At 35.3% G+C, this 15229-nt stretch overlaps 3 protein-coding genes across 3 annotated transcripts in view; all 3 read left to right on the top strand.

Annotated features, from left to right (window-relative positions):
• Positions 1-710: 710 nt before the first annotated feature.
• zmpste24 (zinc metallopeptidase, STE24 homolog) lies at positions 711-8190 on the top strand. Its single transcript, XM_007574134.2, has 9 exons — positions 711-1123; positions 2135-2281; positions 3604-3807; positions 3892-4044; positions 5032-5173; positions 5255-5445; positions 5531-5632; positions 6279-6422; positions 7031-8190. The coding sequence occupies exons 1-9, from the start codon at positions 1016-1018 to the stop codon at positions 7253-7255; spliced, it is 1416 nt and encodes a 471-aa protein (XP_007574196.1). The 5' UTR covers positions 711-1015; the 3' UTR covers positions 7256-8190.
• Positions 8191-9381: 1191 nt separating this feature from the next.
• On the top strand, positions 9382-12577 carry atp5if1b (ATP synthase inhibitory factor subunit 1b). The gene is made up of 3 exons (XM_007574133.2): positions 9382-9526; positions 11180-11292; positions 12118-12577. Exons 1-3 carry the CDS (start codon positions 9458-9460, stop codon positions 12257-12259), a joined length of 324 nt encoding a protein of 107 aa, XP_007574195.1. The 5' UTR covers positions 9382-9457; the 3' UTR covers positions 12260-12577.
• A 626-nt stretch (positions 12578-13203) lies between these two features.
• The window catches only part of rpl13a (ribosomal protein L13a), a 6424-nt gene continuing 4398 nt past the window's right edge, over positions 13204-15229 (top strand). Inside the window, exons 1-4 of the mRNA XM_016661845.1 lie at positions 13204-13292; positions 14326-14398; positions 14481-14546; positions 14737-14838. Coding sequence (XP_016517331.1) covers positions 13272-13292; positions 14326-14398; positions 14481-14546; positions 14737-14838 — 262 coding nt within the window. The 5' untranslated portion in view covers positions 13204-13271. The remainder of the gene's footprint in view (positions 13293-14325; positions 14399-14480; positions 14547-14736; positions 14839-15229) is intronic.

Raw genomic sequence — 15229 nt, 5'->3', positions numbered from 1 at the left:
TACAGGGAGCCAGTGGAAGAACTTTACAACTCAGCATTGTAGCTCTTAATCAGGAAGACATAACCTTGATTGTCACCACGCTGTTCCTCCAGGTCTCCTTAAATCCTCCACAAGTTGCAGCTCAATGAAAATACAATGAGCCTCATAAATGTGGCTGTTACTGCAAGAAGCAAAGTAAACATTAGTGCTTTAATCCTGGAAATGTTCTTTAGGTGATAAAATCCTGACTTTGTAATTATCTTTATGTGGCTCTGAAGGTTCAGGTCAGAGTTCATCTTTACACCCAGATTTCAGGCCTGATGAGCCAAAGTACAGCGATGGACGAACAATGACCCAGTAGAAGATGAGCAGCAGGTTGTACGTAGTTTATCTCTTCTTTTTACATGTTGATTCACAAATATTTTTGTCTTTAATGAGTGTTGGTCTATTAAACCGACACACCAAGTATACAACAGTTGAAATCAGGTGAGTTTGCCACTCGCAATATGGCGGATGAACTAGCATTGTTACCATTTTGTAGGTTTATTAAATTGGTTAATGCCATTTGTTTACAACTTATTGACTAATTTCGAACGATTTTAATCCCGTTTTTTAAAAAAGCCGTTAGTTTTCTTGCCAACCGCTAAAAGAAGAACAAAACAAGACGTTAGCTCAAAGAAACGACTTGGTTTTAATGAAGCAACTGCGCCTCCTGGTGTCAGAAATATCACCATCTCGGAATTCATTGCGCGGCGGAACTAACGTTAAACCCTTTTGATTGGGGACGGAAAACGTTGAAACACTTCACCGACGGGCGCTTTGGGAATCTTGCATGAATGGGAAAAACGGTGAATGTCGTAGTTTTGGGAATGAGAGCCGGATGTGTAGCTTTCGTGTTTTAGTCGGTGTCTGTCGGATTAACGCAGAGTCGTCTTGTTCTCCGCTGCGGGAAGTTTGAAGCGCGTGAAGCGGAAGCGCAGTAGCCATTAGCCCGATACCTGTCAAGTCAGTTAGAGGAGAAAAACCCAGAGAAAAGATGTTAAAAACTCTTTTTCTGCTGCCCGTTGAGACGCAGATATTTTATTCAGTCCTGGTATTCTCATGGACGGTTTATCTCTGGGAGGCATACCTGTCCTGCAGACAGGTGAGTAAATGTGTTTTTATCTTTCTGTATAGAATAAAAAACCTCAAAGATTAAACATAGCTCTAACTGTTGTAATATGAAATAAACGCAAATTAAAAGGTTAAATTAAAGGTGTGTTTTAAGGCATGTTTCATGTCTTTGTCATGCTATAGCAACAACATGTGATTTTTAGTATTGCGTGATTAGATAAACTCCAAAGTTATGTATCATGAAATGGGGAACAAATGTACACAACGTTTTTCAAGTATATTTTAAATAAAACACCCAATAAGTTCTGCTCATTTATATATATATATGTGTGTGTGTGTTATTTTTGCTAAATATCTCAAGGAATATTACAGTATATGAGTCACACTTCTGATTTCTTTGAGTGTAAATAATGATAAAAACCAAAATAATCCCCCCAAAATATAACTTTCCAATGAGAGACTGAAGCTTGAGGTTTTTAATGTTACAAACAAAATGTGGAGAAATTATTATTTATTTTTATTTTTTCAAGAAAGTGTTTGAGGTTGGGATTACTAGATTTAATAAAGACATGCTCTAAAAATAATCAAATCAACACTTATTTTAATCCTGAGTTAGAAAATACAGTTTTTACAAGCTGTTACGGACTTCATAATTCATTGCTGTTCTGGCTTGCACAACTATTTTTGTGGTAAATGTTAGTAAAGTTACGGTGAAACAGCATCTTAGGACATAGATAAAGACACGAGTCAAGTTCTCCTAAAACAAGAAAGTGAGATTAAAGTTAACATGTTACAATTTTACAAACCGAAAACGTTCCAGCATTTCCTTTCAGCTTTTTATGTCTTCAGTTTACAGAGCAGAGCGTATCAGATTTAACTACAAGATACTATGGATTACTGTTAAAAACAAAACAAAAACAATATCTGTTTAAAAATAATCGCTTGTCTGAACATTAGATAGACATTTAAAACTTTAATTGTGTGAATAAATAGAAATTTATGGGTTTCTAACACTATTTTTCGACCTTTTCCTGCCTGGCAGAGGAAAATATACCGGACAACCATTCATGTCCCAGAGGAGCTTGGAAAGATCATGGATCCTGACACCTTTGAGAAGTCGCGTCTGTATCAGCTGGATAAAAGCAACTTCAGCTTTTGGTCGGGGCTGTATTCAGAGATCGAAGGAACAGTAAGAAGAAAACCAGAGCGCTCATTTTATAGATATATTTACAATTCGCTGCTTTAACGCTGCAGTATGTAACTTTTATTTTAAATTTTGTTTTTACATATTTGTTTAAACTATCAAGTCGTGTCTGTTTGATATGAAGCAAAAAATCTGTGAAAATCTGAACTCCCCTACCTCACTCTCCATGTGGGGCAGCCACAAACGACGGTGGATTAATGGCTTTCCTGTAACTGTAAGTTGTTTCTCCACCATTTGCCCATTTAACAGCACTTGATTGACAGCACTAAGCCCCGCCTCCTGGCTCTGATTGGTGGTTTCTGGTTCGGCTCAGGAAGGAGGTGGAAGAAGTTGATTTTTTTACAGATCAGATGTCTCATAATAAACTGTCACGACATGTTTAGAGTTTTAAGAAATATGCAAAAAAAAAAAAGCAAAACATTTTTATCTAAAAGTTAGATACTGCAGGTTTAATGTAGGGATGCACCAATCCACTTTTTTCACTTCTGATGTTGATATCTGAGGTTTAGATGCAGAAAAACAGATGAATTGATGTAAAATACTGCAAAAACATAAAATCTTACCAATTATTTTTGGTTTAGTTTCTATTGCAAATATCTCTGTACTTTTGAAATAAGACAAAACTAACTTTAAAGTAACTTTTCAGGAAAATAGGAGCTTATTTTAAATCAGTAATTCCTTGATATTAATGATAAAGTACTAGTTAATTTGGTGGATTATTTCACTTATAAAGTGCTAAAAATATCTTGTTATAAGTAGAATAATCTCCCAGTGGATCTAGTGCTTCTTGATCAATATTAAGGCATTAGTTGCTTAAAAAAGGTTGTTTTTTTGTTGAAAGGTTCTTTTTGGTTTGTTTTTTTTTTTTTTTTGTTGACTTGGGTTTTTTTCTTTGAACTTAACTTGAAATTTTTTGTTGGGTTTTGTTTTTTTTGTTTTGATTTTTTTTTTTAACTACAGATATAAATGTACTGAATTACAGAACAAATAAATACACCAACAGCTTCATAGGTTGGTCTAAAATGTAGAAACAAAACAGATTTAATGTCTTTTCTCATTTAGACTATAACAACTGATGTGAAATAAACAATAAACACGTAAAATTAAACGGCAACAAACCTTTCAAATGGTTCAGAAAGTGAGATTAGGAAGATAAATACTGTAGTCTAAAATAAATAATGAAGCATAGAATTAGACTGAATAGATCTGCATAGATCCAGAGTGTTTTTAACTACCAGGACTGATACAGATATTGATATGTGATCGGTGTTTAAGTAAACTTAACGTTTTGTTTATGGTCCTTTCAGCTGATCCTGCTGCTGGGCGGAATCCCATTTCTGTGGCACTTCGCCGGTTCTGTGACGGCTCGGTTCGGGTTCGGCCCGGATTACGAGATCATCCAGTCGTTGGTGTTCCTGACTCTGGCCACGCTGTTCGGCGCCGTAACCGGACTTCCCTGGAGTTTGTACAGCACCTTTGTGATTGAGGAGAAACACGGCTTCAACCAGCAGGTTTCCTGCCTGAAAAACGTTTTTTCCTCTCATTTCTAAAAGCTTTTTCTGGTAGATTTAATTTCTCCCCCTCCTTCCGCCCAGACGTTGGGCTTTTTCCTGAAGGACGCGGTGAAGAAGTTTGCAGTGACCCAGTGCATCCTGCTGCCGGTGAGCTCGCTGCTCCTGTACATCATAAAGATCGGAGGAGATTATTTCTTCATCTACGCTTGGCTCTTCACGCTGCTCGTCTCTCTGGTCAGTGAGGAGATCTTCCTCCATTTTCCTCTGTCGGTTTCTCTCGTTTTGATTTTAGGTGAAAAAAAAGTTTTTTAAACTGTAAAAAAATGTTTCTCAAATTTTATTGTACTATTTTTTTCTAGTTGAAATTATAAGAATAAAATTATATTATCACAATGAAGTCGCAATAGAACTAGAAAAGCATTTAATGAGAGCAAAGCTTTGAAATTAAGTTACTAAAATCAGTTTGTGTTTCTTTCATTGTTTCAAATTCCTACTGGTAATAATTTGATGCTGATGTGTTAAGAGACAAAGTATTTCACTATTTTTTATAACTTTACAAGGTACTCATCGTTCCTCATTTTAATTTGTAGGTGTTATAATTAAATTATGATTTCATTCTACTAATACTACAACTTTATTTTTGAATATTTATGACTTTTTCCTCATATTTTTACGACTTTATTCTCATAATATTGACTCTTTGTAGTATGAATTTATTTGTTAGTCTGACTTTTTTGTATTAAATTTTATTCTCATGACGATTTGTTGTGTAACTTTGTTTTTGTATAATTACAATTTTTTGTATTATTGTGACTTTATTCTCATAATATTGGCTTTTTATCATACAGATTTATTGTTGTTGCAACTTTTCTTGTATTATTTAAAGTTTTTCTTGTATTATTACAACTTTATTCTCATTTTCTTTAACTTACTGTCGTACGACTTTAATCTCATTATTACGACTTTATAAATTACTTTTTGTCATACAGTTTTATTCTCATGCTGTTACAACTTTTCTTGTATTATAATGATTTTATTCTCATAATATTTTGTCTTTATTCTTGTAATTGTTTTAAAATACACATAAGTTTGTAGTTGTAACTTTACAAAATGTTTGACTACTTTCAGAAGGCTCTGTACATTATTTCAGTGTTTAAATGTTTCCTCAGTTGTTGCTGTATTTTCTGCTCCACTGATCCGCCTTTGCTCTGGTATTTGAAGGTTCTTGTGACCATTTATGCGGACTACATCGCTCCGCTGTTCGATAAATTCACCCCGCTGCCAGAGGGCGAGCTGAAGACAGCGATAGAGGACATGGCCAAGAGCATCAGCTTCCCTCTCACTAAACTCTACGTGGTTGAAGGTAGAAATGTTTAGATTGTGAGAAGTCTTAAACTCTGGGAGGAAACGCGTTCCCGGATGACTTTGTTTTCCGTCTGCCCAGGTTCGAAGCGTTCTTCGCACAGCAACGCGTATTTCTACGGCTTCTTCAAGAACAAGCGCATCGTGCTGTTTGACACGCTGCTGGAGGATTATTCCCCTCTGAACAGCGCCGGAGAGCCGCAGTCAGACACGCAGTCAGAGACGGAGTCGGACCCGGAAGAAACGTCCAGCGAGACGAAGCAAAAATCCAAGGTGGAAAAATCAACATTCAAATCCTCCTCACACAGGACGTTATGGAAGTGGAAACATGACGGGATCATTTTAATTTTCTTCACAGAAGAAGCAAGGCTGCAACAACGCGGAGATCCTGGCGGTTCTGGGTCACGAGCTGGGCCACTGGAAGCTCGGTCACACCGTCAAGAACATCGTCATCAGCCAGGTGATCAAAACTAATCAGAAATGGATCGGTTTTTAATTCGCCATCACAATAATCAAACTTTCATTTAGCTGTTTTAAAGGTTTCATTTCTGTGAAAAGTCTTTCAAAATGCACAGTCTTGTAACAAAGTTCAATTAAAAACTTAAATTTGGAAAATGTACATACACCAAATAAAAAATATGTTTGTTTTATCATTGTCTGAAGTTAAAGCTGAGTAAACTTTTTATTTGCTCAGTTCAAATTAGCAAAATTAATTATTTTTCCTAAATTCAAGAAAATTTAGCAAGAACATTTTTATTTAGAGATTTTTTAAATTTTCTTTGTATATTTACTTTGAGCAGGAAAGTAATTTGTTGTATTTATTATTCCTAATGGCTCAGTGACTTATTGATCTGTTTGATAGAAAAATTGGCTTATATTTTATACTTTAAGCGATGTCATTAAAGTTGGATGATTTTTTTTGTGTGTTTTACTAGTGTTTTGTAACATTTCAAAACATAAAAGTTTTGCTTAAATTGTCCCTGCTGTGGTGCTGGAAAAGTTTGAGAAGTTATTTTAAATTTTCCTGTGCTAAATGTGTATGAACCCTGAATCAAACGGTGCTTACTGGAGCAGATATAATTTATTTTATTTTTTTGTGTCTGCAGATGAATTCCTTCCTCTGCTTCTCCCTGTTTGCGGTTCTGATCGGGCGGACGGAGCTGTTTGTGGCTTTTGGATTCACTCAAAGTCAGCCTACATTAATTGGCTTGATGATTATCTTCCAGTTCATCTTCTCTCCTTACAACGAGGTAATTTGGGTCACCAAACTGTTTATTTCAAGTTGTTTTAAAGCTGAAAGTTACCTATTAATTAGTTAATTTAAAATTAGCTGCTTGAAGTGATCGCTTCCATAGCAAATCGGTCATTTTTAAATGAAAAGTGGACGCCGCTCCGTCTTGCAGCTCGGCTGAATAAACGCTATTATTTTTAATATTTTTGAGGAGTTTTGTCGAGAACAGAACCGCATAACATGCATTTTCCACTCCACACCGAGCTCCGTTTGGGCCGTTGTTGTTTCTGGGCGCCATCTTTGTAACTGTATCACTGGCGTTGCTTAAGGCGCCCTCTGCTGGCTGTCGGGCAAACTACAACACTAAAAGGAAATCTGAACGAACGGTATAACTTGTACGTTAATCGATGAGAAGTTGACTGCTTGAGCTCGCATGGATGACTGCTGTTAAAGTGAAATTTAAGGAGCTTGTCGAGTGTCTCTATTTCAAAACAAAACCGCATCAAGTGCATTTGAATCCCAAATCATTTTGAGTTAATCAGTTGGAACTAATATTAATCTTCTAAACTGTTAATCAACAGTTAAGTGTAAGTCGATTAATCCACCTCCTCCTGCTCTGTTTTGCAGCTGCTGTCTTTCTGTCTGACGGTTCTGAGCCGCCGGTTTGAGTTCCAGGCGGACGCCTTCGCTCGCGGCATGGGCAAAGCCTCAGAGCTGTACTCTGCCCTCATCAAGCTCAACATGGACAACCTGGGCTTCCCTGTGGCAGACTGGCTCTTCTCCATGTGGCACTACTCCCACCCGCCCCTGCTGGAGCGCCTCAGGGCGTTGGGGAACGTCAAGCAGGACTGAGGCGGCCGGACGGGGGAGCGGCGGGCGCCGCCTCCTCCTGCAGGCCTCCGCAGACCCCTCCTTGCCCTGTGAAGCTGCCTGGTCTTTTTTTCTTCCCACCTGTCCTCCAAACATTGAGTTTTACCTTATTTTAACACTTCACTGTCCAAACATTCAGCGAAACCAAAACAGATCAGCGAAAAGCGTTTTCTCAGTGCGGCTTGCTGTGAGGAATCATCTGGACAATGTTTGTTTAGAAAAAGATAGCCAGACTACAGTTTACAGATTGATTTGGCAGTTTGTTTTGTTTTCAACTTATTTATTAATTTCATTCTGTACATATTTTAAAAGGAAAAAATACATTTTAGGATTATTTTCCAGTATTAGGATGTCAAACTAGTGAGGAATTTCTTAGAATAGTTTATAAATTAGCTATTCCAGTTGTTTATTAAGTAGAAGAACATCTGTAATTATGGCGACGCTTTTTACAGATAAACAGGCCAGATTCTGATTCGTCCTGCAGCTGTTAGCCCTTGAACTGTCAATATCAAAACCATTTCATTTGTTGCTTTTAATGAACAATTTGATTCATTTTCATTTTCTTTAGAGGAGTAATCATCACGAACGTGAGTGCCTCTGAATGTCTTTCTGTTCTGATAGTGATGTGAAAGTTTTAGTTTCATTTTTTTTCTACATGAACTGATTGTTTTTGTTTTTATTCTTATTTGCCTGCAGTCGAGGGTCCAACCAGCCCTGTACATAATGTCGTTGGTAGTGAATGTGGTTGGGAATTTTACGTTTAGTTTCTTCCCGTGTTACCTGGCAAGCAAAATGTAAAATATTTTTGGGGACGTTGGGAGGCGAAAACTTTCCTTCAGCACACAAGGCAGAGTTTGGTTTGCTCAAAAAGGGGATTGAAGCTTTCTTTGCTGTGTTGAATAAAATTCTGCAACGCATTCCATTTTCCCATCTGGTTCTGATCATAAAGTTATAACTCTGTTAATTTTAGACATAATTGAGAAAATAGCTGCTTAGATGTTTTAAAACAGTTTTAATCAAACCAAAAAATGAGGCAAAAATAAGTTTAAATGTATTTTAAAAATATTTTTATTTAATTCTGAATTACATTATAATTTTTTTTAATCACAAACTTTCTCCTTTCTTCTTATGAGACTTTATCTCATAAGTATGACAAATTATTCCATAAATAACAGATGAATTTTCAACTGAGATATTGTTGTAACTATGAATATTTATCCTCAATAATTTGTAATTTAATACCCTATTTTATGAGATATTCCCTCTCAAATTCTTTCAGAATTCAGTGTCATTCATTCATTCATTTCAGTAACTTAATTCACCAAGTGAAATAAATTATGTAGCTTAATTCTATACAAAGTGATGTTTTTAAATCAAATTTCTGTTAATTCTGACAATTTTTCATTCAGAGTGAATTCAAACATGTATAAAATAAAATGTATAAAAATGACCATTTCATGTTTGATATTCTTTCATAATATATTTTAAATATTTCTCCTTAAAACACTAAAGTATAACACATTGGTATAACTACTATTAACAGCAGAAATTAAACCACAGTAAAATTAAAAAAAAAATAAATTAAAGCACAAATAAAAATAAAATCTTGTTTATAGCTAATTAAATTATGATATAATTTAGAAAAGTGTGATTGCAGGACCTGTTCTAATTAAAAAAAAAGATTTACAAAAACATTTTTGCAATGTTTTTTGTAACACGGCATTTGTAAATGTAAAATTTGCCATTTAAGCAGAATATTATTTCTAAAATGTTAAACTTTTATTCCTTATTGAAATTCCATATTTGATCCATTTTCAGGAAAAAAAGAGTACGTTTGAAGATTTTACCTTGAAAGCGAAAATGACCCGTATCAACGTGGGGTCGACAGATACGTAAATTACGTAAGATGTTACGCTGGGGGACGTTCCTTTACGTAAGTAGAGCTATTTCACACTAAACTCCGTTTATTTCTACAAACTAAAGTTTTACAAAGACACCTCTCCAACGTTTTAATATGTTTTCGCCATTCGACATTAAAATGATTATTTTCTACAGAGTTTAGACCAAAAGAGCAGGCGAACTCGCCCCTCCGTTTCGCTGCTAATGGTACGGTCCACTGGCTGGTTTCTGTGGACAAGGGCAAACCGTCAGTGTCAGCGTTGTTTTTGTGCCTGACGGTCAAACATGGCGAGGCTGTTGAGGTTAAACATCAGGAGTTTTGTCACATCCCAGCTGAGAATGTCCTCCGATCAGGTAATAAACGTCTTTTCCCTCCTGGCTGCTTTGAAAACCAGACCGCAACCCTGTCATTCAACAACATGTTTTTAGCTAACTAAAACCAAACATGATTGGAATAACATCGGTTTCAAATAGCTAGTAATGGTTTCTAGACTATTTTAGTGATTTGGGTGAAATGTGACTGGTTAAATCAAACCTGTAAAAGGTGTATTAATTACCAGCTGCGTCATAACAGAGGATGTGTGAATTGTTTTTGTCTATTGTGATCGTTTTTGCTCAGGTTACACAGTAACACAGTATCAGTATTTTATTCTTTTTGTTTATTTCTAAACCTGATTTTGACCTTCGAAGTTGAGCTGACTCAGTTGTGTTATGTTACTGTATAATATTTTTTAAAAATGTTTTTTCTTATTATTAATATTTAGATGCAGTCCTTCTGTTTCTACTCAGAAGTTTTTCACATAAAACCAGAAGTAAAAAAATAAAACCCACAGCAAAACCTCATTTCCTGCATTTTCAAGTTTGAAAGCAGCAAACTTGAAACATATCCTCTTTGTTTGGCTTTTCATAGTTAAGGTTATTTGAAACTGACTGAAGTTTGTGATATTAGTTGTATTTTTTTATATTTTTACTGCAGTTTCAGTTTTATTTTGTGTTTAATTAAAATTTTATTTCTTGTACTTAATTTACTTGTTGCTGTGATGACGGAAATCACAGACATCACTGAGCCACAGAGTGTCTTCAGTCAGAAGCTTCTTCAGAATTGCTGCAACAGAGACTGCTACAGAAGCGTCTACAACTCTGAAGGAAATTATGAGTTACAAACATTTTAATTTCCACCAGGGATTATTAAACTATTTTTATAGCATTTTGAAAAATTAAATTTAGATTAAAAATATATTTAGTTTTTTATATATCTAAATTTGTGAATTTAGTTTTAAATCCTTATAAGTATTTTAGCATGTATTAATTTGTTTAACTGGTATTTATTTAATATTTCAAGCCAGTGTTACTTCTACTAACTGTGCATTTCTGTTTCATGTCATTGTTTATAACTCTTTTGTCCCATATATTTAAAAAACAGGCTTGTTTCATTTTTAACACTTAAATATTCTCATGTCAGTCAAAAATTACCTGACTAAATGCAAGATGAAGTTTTCAAATGATGATTTAAATTATTTATGGTGAATAAAAAGGAAGGAGCCATTCAAGCTGAATTAATTGGATTTTTTAAATAGATATTTTCACTTACTTCATGCTGTCAAACATGCTGTTTTCTACAGTTTAGACATTAATCAAACCTGGGTGTGTTAATTTCTGATTTACATGTAACAAAAAACTAAAATATAAAAAAATCTGTAATTTTTTTTATGTAACGTGATAAAAGCTTTTAACTTAATCAAGAGTTGCTAGAAAGTAGAATGTGTATTTGCTGACCTTTAAATTTGGATATTTATCACTTAAAACTCTAAAAATGCTCTTAAAACAGAAGATCAAAATACGCCAATAAAGCAAACGCCTTTTTAGGTCATATTTAAATTACTTATAATATTGCATTTTGTATATAATATGTTGTTTATGATTATATTTGTATTAATAATAAGCGATTTCCCCTCAGGACTCATTTCAGTCTTTTTCTTCTTTGAATCTTTGTCCCACCCGTTGCAGCTGGGTGAGCTGGGAAAAGGTGCGGGAAAAGGCGGCGGCGGCGGCGGCTCCATCAGGGAGGCGGGCGGCTCCATGGGGAAGAAGCAAGCTGCTGAGGAGGAAATGTATTTCAAGTACGTTTTTTTATTTATCTATATATTTAAACCAACAGTTGCTGTGCTTTGTTACAAAATATTTGTTATGAAAACTAACTCTGCTAATGTTCAGAAAACAGAAAACACAAATTCGCTATTGCGGTGATTCAGTTTAATAAGAGATGAAACTGAAATCACACGGGACTACGCTTGTTCACGCAATAATCCTAAAAATCATGGGAGCAACGGACGTAAACAGTTACATGAGACAATATTCACGATAGCGCTAATCATCTACGTATCATATGTCAAAGTCTTGTTATATGATAGATAACAAGACTTTATCTATCATATAACAAAGTCTTGTTATATGATAGATATAACAAGATTTATATCTTGTTATACATCTTGTTTCTGTTGCTTAAGGGAAACAGAAAAATCTGTTTCCCTTAAGCAAATTTGTTTTCATAATTTAAACTTCCCAATTTTATGATTAATGGAAACAGATTTTATTTTAATCTGGCCCAAAAATTATTTCATCTTAGTGCAAAACATTTTTTAGCAAAAGCAGTGAGATTATTTCCAAAACTGCCATGTTTCCATTGAGAAGATTTATTTTTGTAATTTAAATTTCCAGCATGTTATTTTAATATGGATGAGAAACCTCATGCTAGTCAAAAAACTTCTTTTTCAAAATTGGTTTGTTTTCTTTAAGTAGATTTATTTACGTAAATTCAGTTTGCACAATTTTATGGCTACTGGAAACACATCTAATGTGATGGATTAATGATTAAAAATCTAACATTTGCTTTTCTCCCTTCCTTTTTATTTTTTCTTGTGTTTGTCTGTGGAACGGCACAAAAGGCGGAAAGAGCAGGAGCAGCTGGCGGCCCTGAAACAGCATCACCTGGAAGAAATCGATCACCACAAGAAGGAGATCGAACGCCTGCAGCGTGAGATTGATCGCCACAAGGGAAAGATCAGGAAGCTGAAGCATGACGACTAAGTGGAACAGTCCAAAAAATTACATTTATTTTCCTTTGCCTTTATTCATAACACCTGTTGCTGCATGCATTTACCAGGCAGGACATGAATGTGTGGAAGTTGCTGTTGACTGAAAGTTATTAAATCTCCTCATCTACTGATGTTTTGGTTGTTTGCTGTAGTAACAACATTGCAATTTCTGACTGAAGTTCATTCAACATTTTATGTTTCAGGTCACAAACTGTCATGAAGTACAGTTAAAACTGTGTTTGTCAACATGAGCTTTTTGCACCATTTAAATAAATAAAATTGTGCATTAAACTGCAAGTTTGAAACACTGAAAGCTGATTTTCTTTGTTTTATTTCAACGTATTGGGACTGCTCTGGTATACCAAGGTGGTTACAAATTAAAATTGACCAAACATTTAGATTCTTATTCTATGAAGAAAATGTATGTAAAATGCTTTCAATAGTTAATTTTAAGCAAAGTAATATTCCTGACTTAAACCAACATTACCTAGAGATACTGGAAGACGATTACATAACCGCTGCAGTAACATGATACTTTTAACAGACAATGGACCTAAAATGTTTCCACTTAATTAAATACAGGATGTTAAAGCATAAAGCCTGACTTTAAAACGTCACAAAATAACTTCTCAAATTATGTGAAGATCTAAAAATATTTCTGTACAATGGCAATCAAAACTAAAAGAGAAAAGCAATGGCTGTCGTTTTCAAATTCTTAATATCCCTGGCAGTTCTAGATTAAAATGAATCGTTAATTTTTGTCAACATGGTTTTCTCCCCGACTGGAGGCGATATTAATGTTTTACTGTCAAATTTCCAACCAGAAACAAATGTAAGTAACGTAAAACAACGTAGAAAATTGCATTTAAATCAAACTTAGCATCCTCCATACATAGATGGCGCTATAGCAAGACGTACATTACGGAGAAATCAAAGTTTCGTCACTTCCGGCTGCCCCTGCCTTTTACCGCGAGCAGCCCCGTTCTTCTTTCTTTTCGCACATCATGGCGGACCGGTTCAATAAGGTGAGCAATCGCTGCGGAGCTATTTAGTTTGCTAATTTAACTTTTGAGTCGTCTTTTGTTAGCCCGTCATAGCAAATATGCTGAATATAATCATATTCTATCGATATAATGCCTCTTTGATTCTCAGTTTTCTATGAGACGCTGCATTTTTAGGGCAATGACAGGCGGTTGGCCGTAGCTGTGTGAACATGCCTTCCATCATGGCAGCTTCCCTTTACCACACGTTCAGCTTCACTATCCGAACTGTTTCTGTTGTATTGTGAAGCGGTCTTTTAAGCTTACTGTAATTAATAGGTTATAGACTGAGACAGTTGTAGCAGGTTTCAATGCTTCTCCTCTGAAACGACTCCATCGTGTTGTGTCGTTGATGCTAACGTTAGCTTAGCCGCTCGCAATGCTCATTTACCGACTCCGTAGCAACTATGACGAAGTTTTACAAACGATTAAACATTAAAACAGTATTGTGTATTAATGGAAAAGCATAGTTGCATGTTTAAAATAAAAACTGCTGCGGTTTAAACTAGTCTCAATTTTCCTAGCTTTGACGCTAAACCACAAACGTAATTTAGGGTGTATAAGTTATATTTTTAAAGTTAAAAACAGGGGACTGAAGGTTCTGGTTTTGAAACGAAGGACATTCAGATGTTTAAATCTAAAGTTTGCGATAGTTGTTGCATCATGGGTTTTGTTTCACAAATACTTTTCATTAGGATTAGGGATGTTACTCAGTTTTTTTCTTTCCTTATGTTTTATGTTAAAGATTTTGTCCTTACAGCCCAGGCTTTGTTTTTATCAAGAATTTAAACTTTTAAATTGTGGATAAATCAGCATGATTTCCTTTTTCTTTAATCCTAAGTGGGTAGCAAAGTGTGATACCAAAATAATTGTATAAAATACCAGCATTTTTTCGATGCATCCTTTCTCCAACACTTGGATTTAATGTGTGAAAAATGACTGAATTTCATCTGTTTTTTTATGAAGCAAATTGCATCTAATTAAGGAAAAATCTTTATTTTTGTGTTTTCTCTGACAGGTTCTGCTACTAGATGGCAGAGGCCATCTACTGGGCCGACTTGCTGCCATTGTGGCTAAACAGGTCCTCCTAGGTACAATTTAATTTGATTTTTTTCCCACCAATGCAATCAAATGTGACTTAATCTTTAACTCGTATTTGTGTTGCTTCTTCAGGGCATAAAGTGGTGGTGGTGAGATGTGAGGGCATCAACATTTCTGGCAACTTCTACCGTAACAAACGTGAGTTCAGTCTGAATTTTCAGTGTTTTTATTGGAATTGCTCGTCTGTGATGTTTTACCCAATGTTGTTCGAGTTTCATTGACCATGAGAATACTTTACATGCACTACCATCTGAGACATGAGCGCAGCAGCAGCTCTAGTTGTTGTTTGGTTGATTTGAGGTGTAACCGGATGTTTATTGTCCAACAGTGAAGTATTTGGCTTTCCTGCGCAAGAGGATGAACACCAATCCGTCTCGTGGTCCTTATCACTTCAGAGCTCCTAGCAGGATCTTCTGGAGGACTGTTAGAGGTAAGAAAGAGACTTTAATGAAAAATTATGATAAATTTGGCATTGCTCAACAGTGATGAGGCTTTTTATCCCGAATCTGATCCTCGGTTGATGAGCCAAACATCAGATCTGACTGCTGAGTTGAGCATCCCCAGCTGTGTTTCCATTCATTGTATAATTGATCAGTTTGACACTTTGAAGATAAATTTGCTTTATGGAAACAAGGCGATCTGAAAAAATGTTTTTGATCACATGAGTTAGGATGTAACTACTGGTGGAAAGTAAAGACGGGAAGTAAATTTAATGGAAATGCCACAATTACGAAGTTGTATTTTGGATTAATGACAAAGTTTTGCAGATATTTTTTAGTATAAATGCAGCTAATGTTGCCTGTGCGCTTTGATATTAAAAG

The sequence above is a fragment of the Poecilia formosa genome, unplaced genomic scaffold (genome assembly GCF_000485575.1).
Source record: "Poecilia formosa unplaced genomic scaffold, Poecilia_formosa-5.1.2 Scaffold345, whole genome shotgun sequence".
Taxonomy (NCBI): domain Eukaryota; kingdom Metazoa; phylum Chordata; class Actinopteri; order Cyprinodontiformes; family Poeciliidae; genus Poecilia; species Poecilia formosa.
The sequence above is the reverse complement of the archived record's forward strand: the minus strand, read 5'-3'. Positions and strand labels throughout refer to the sequence as shown.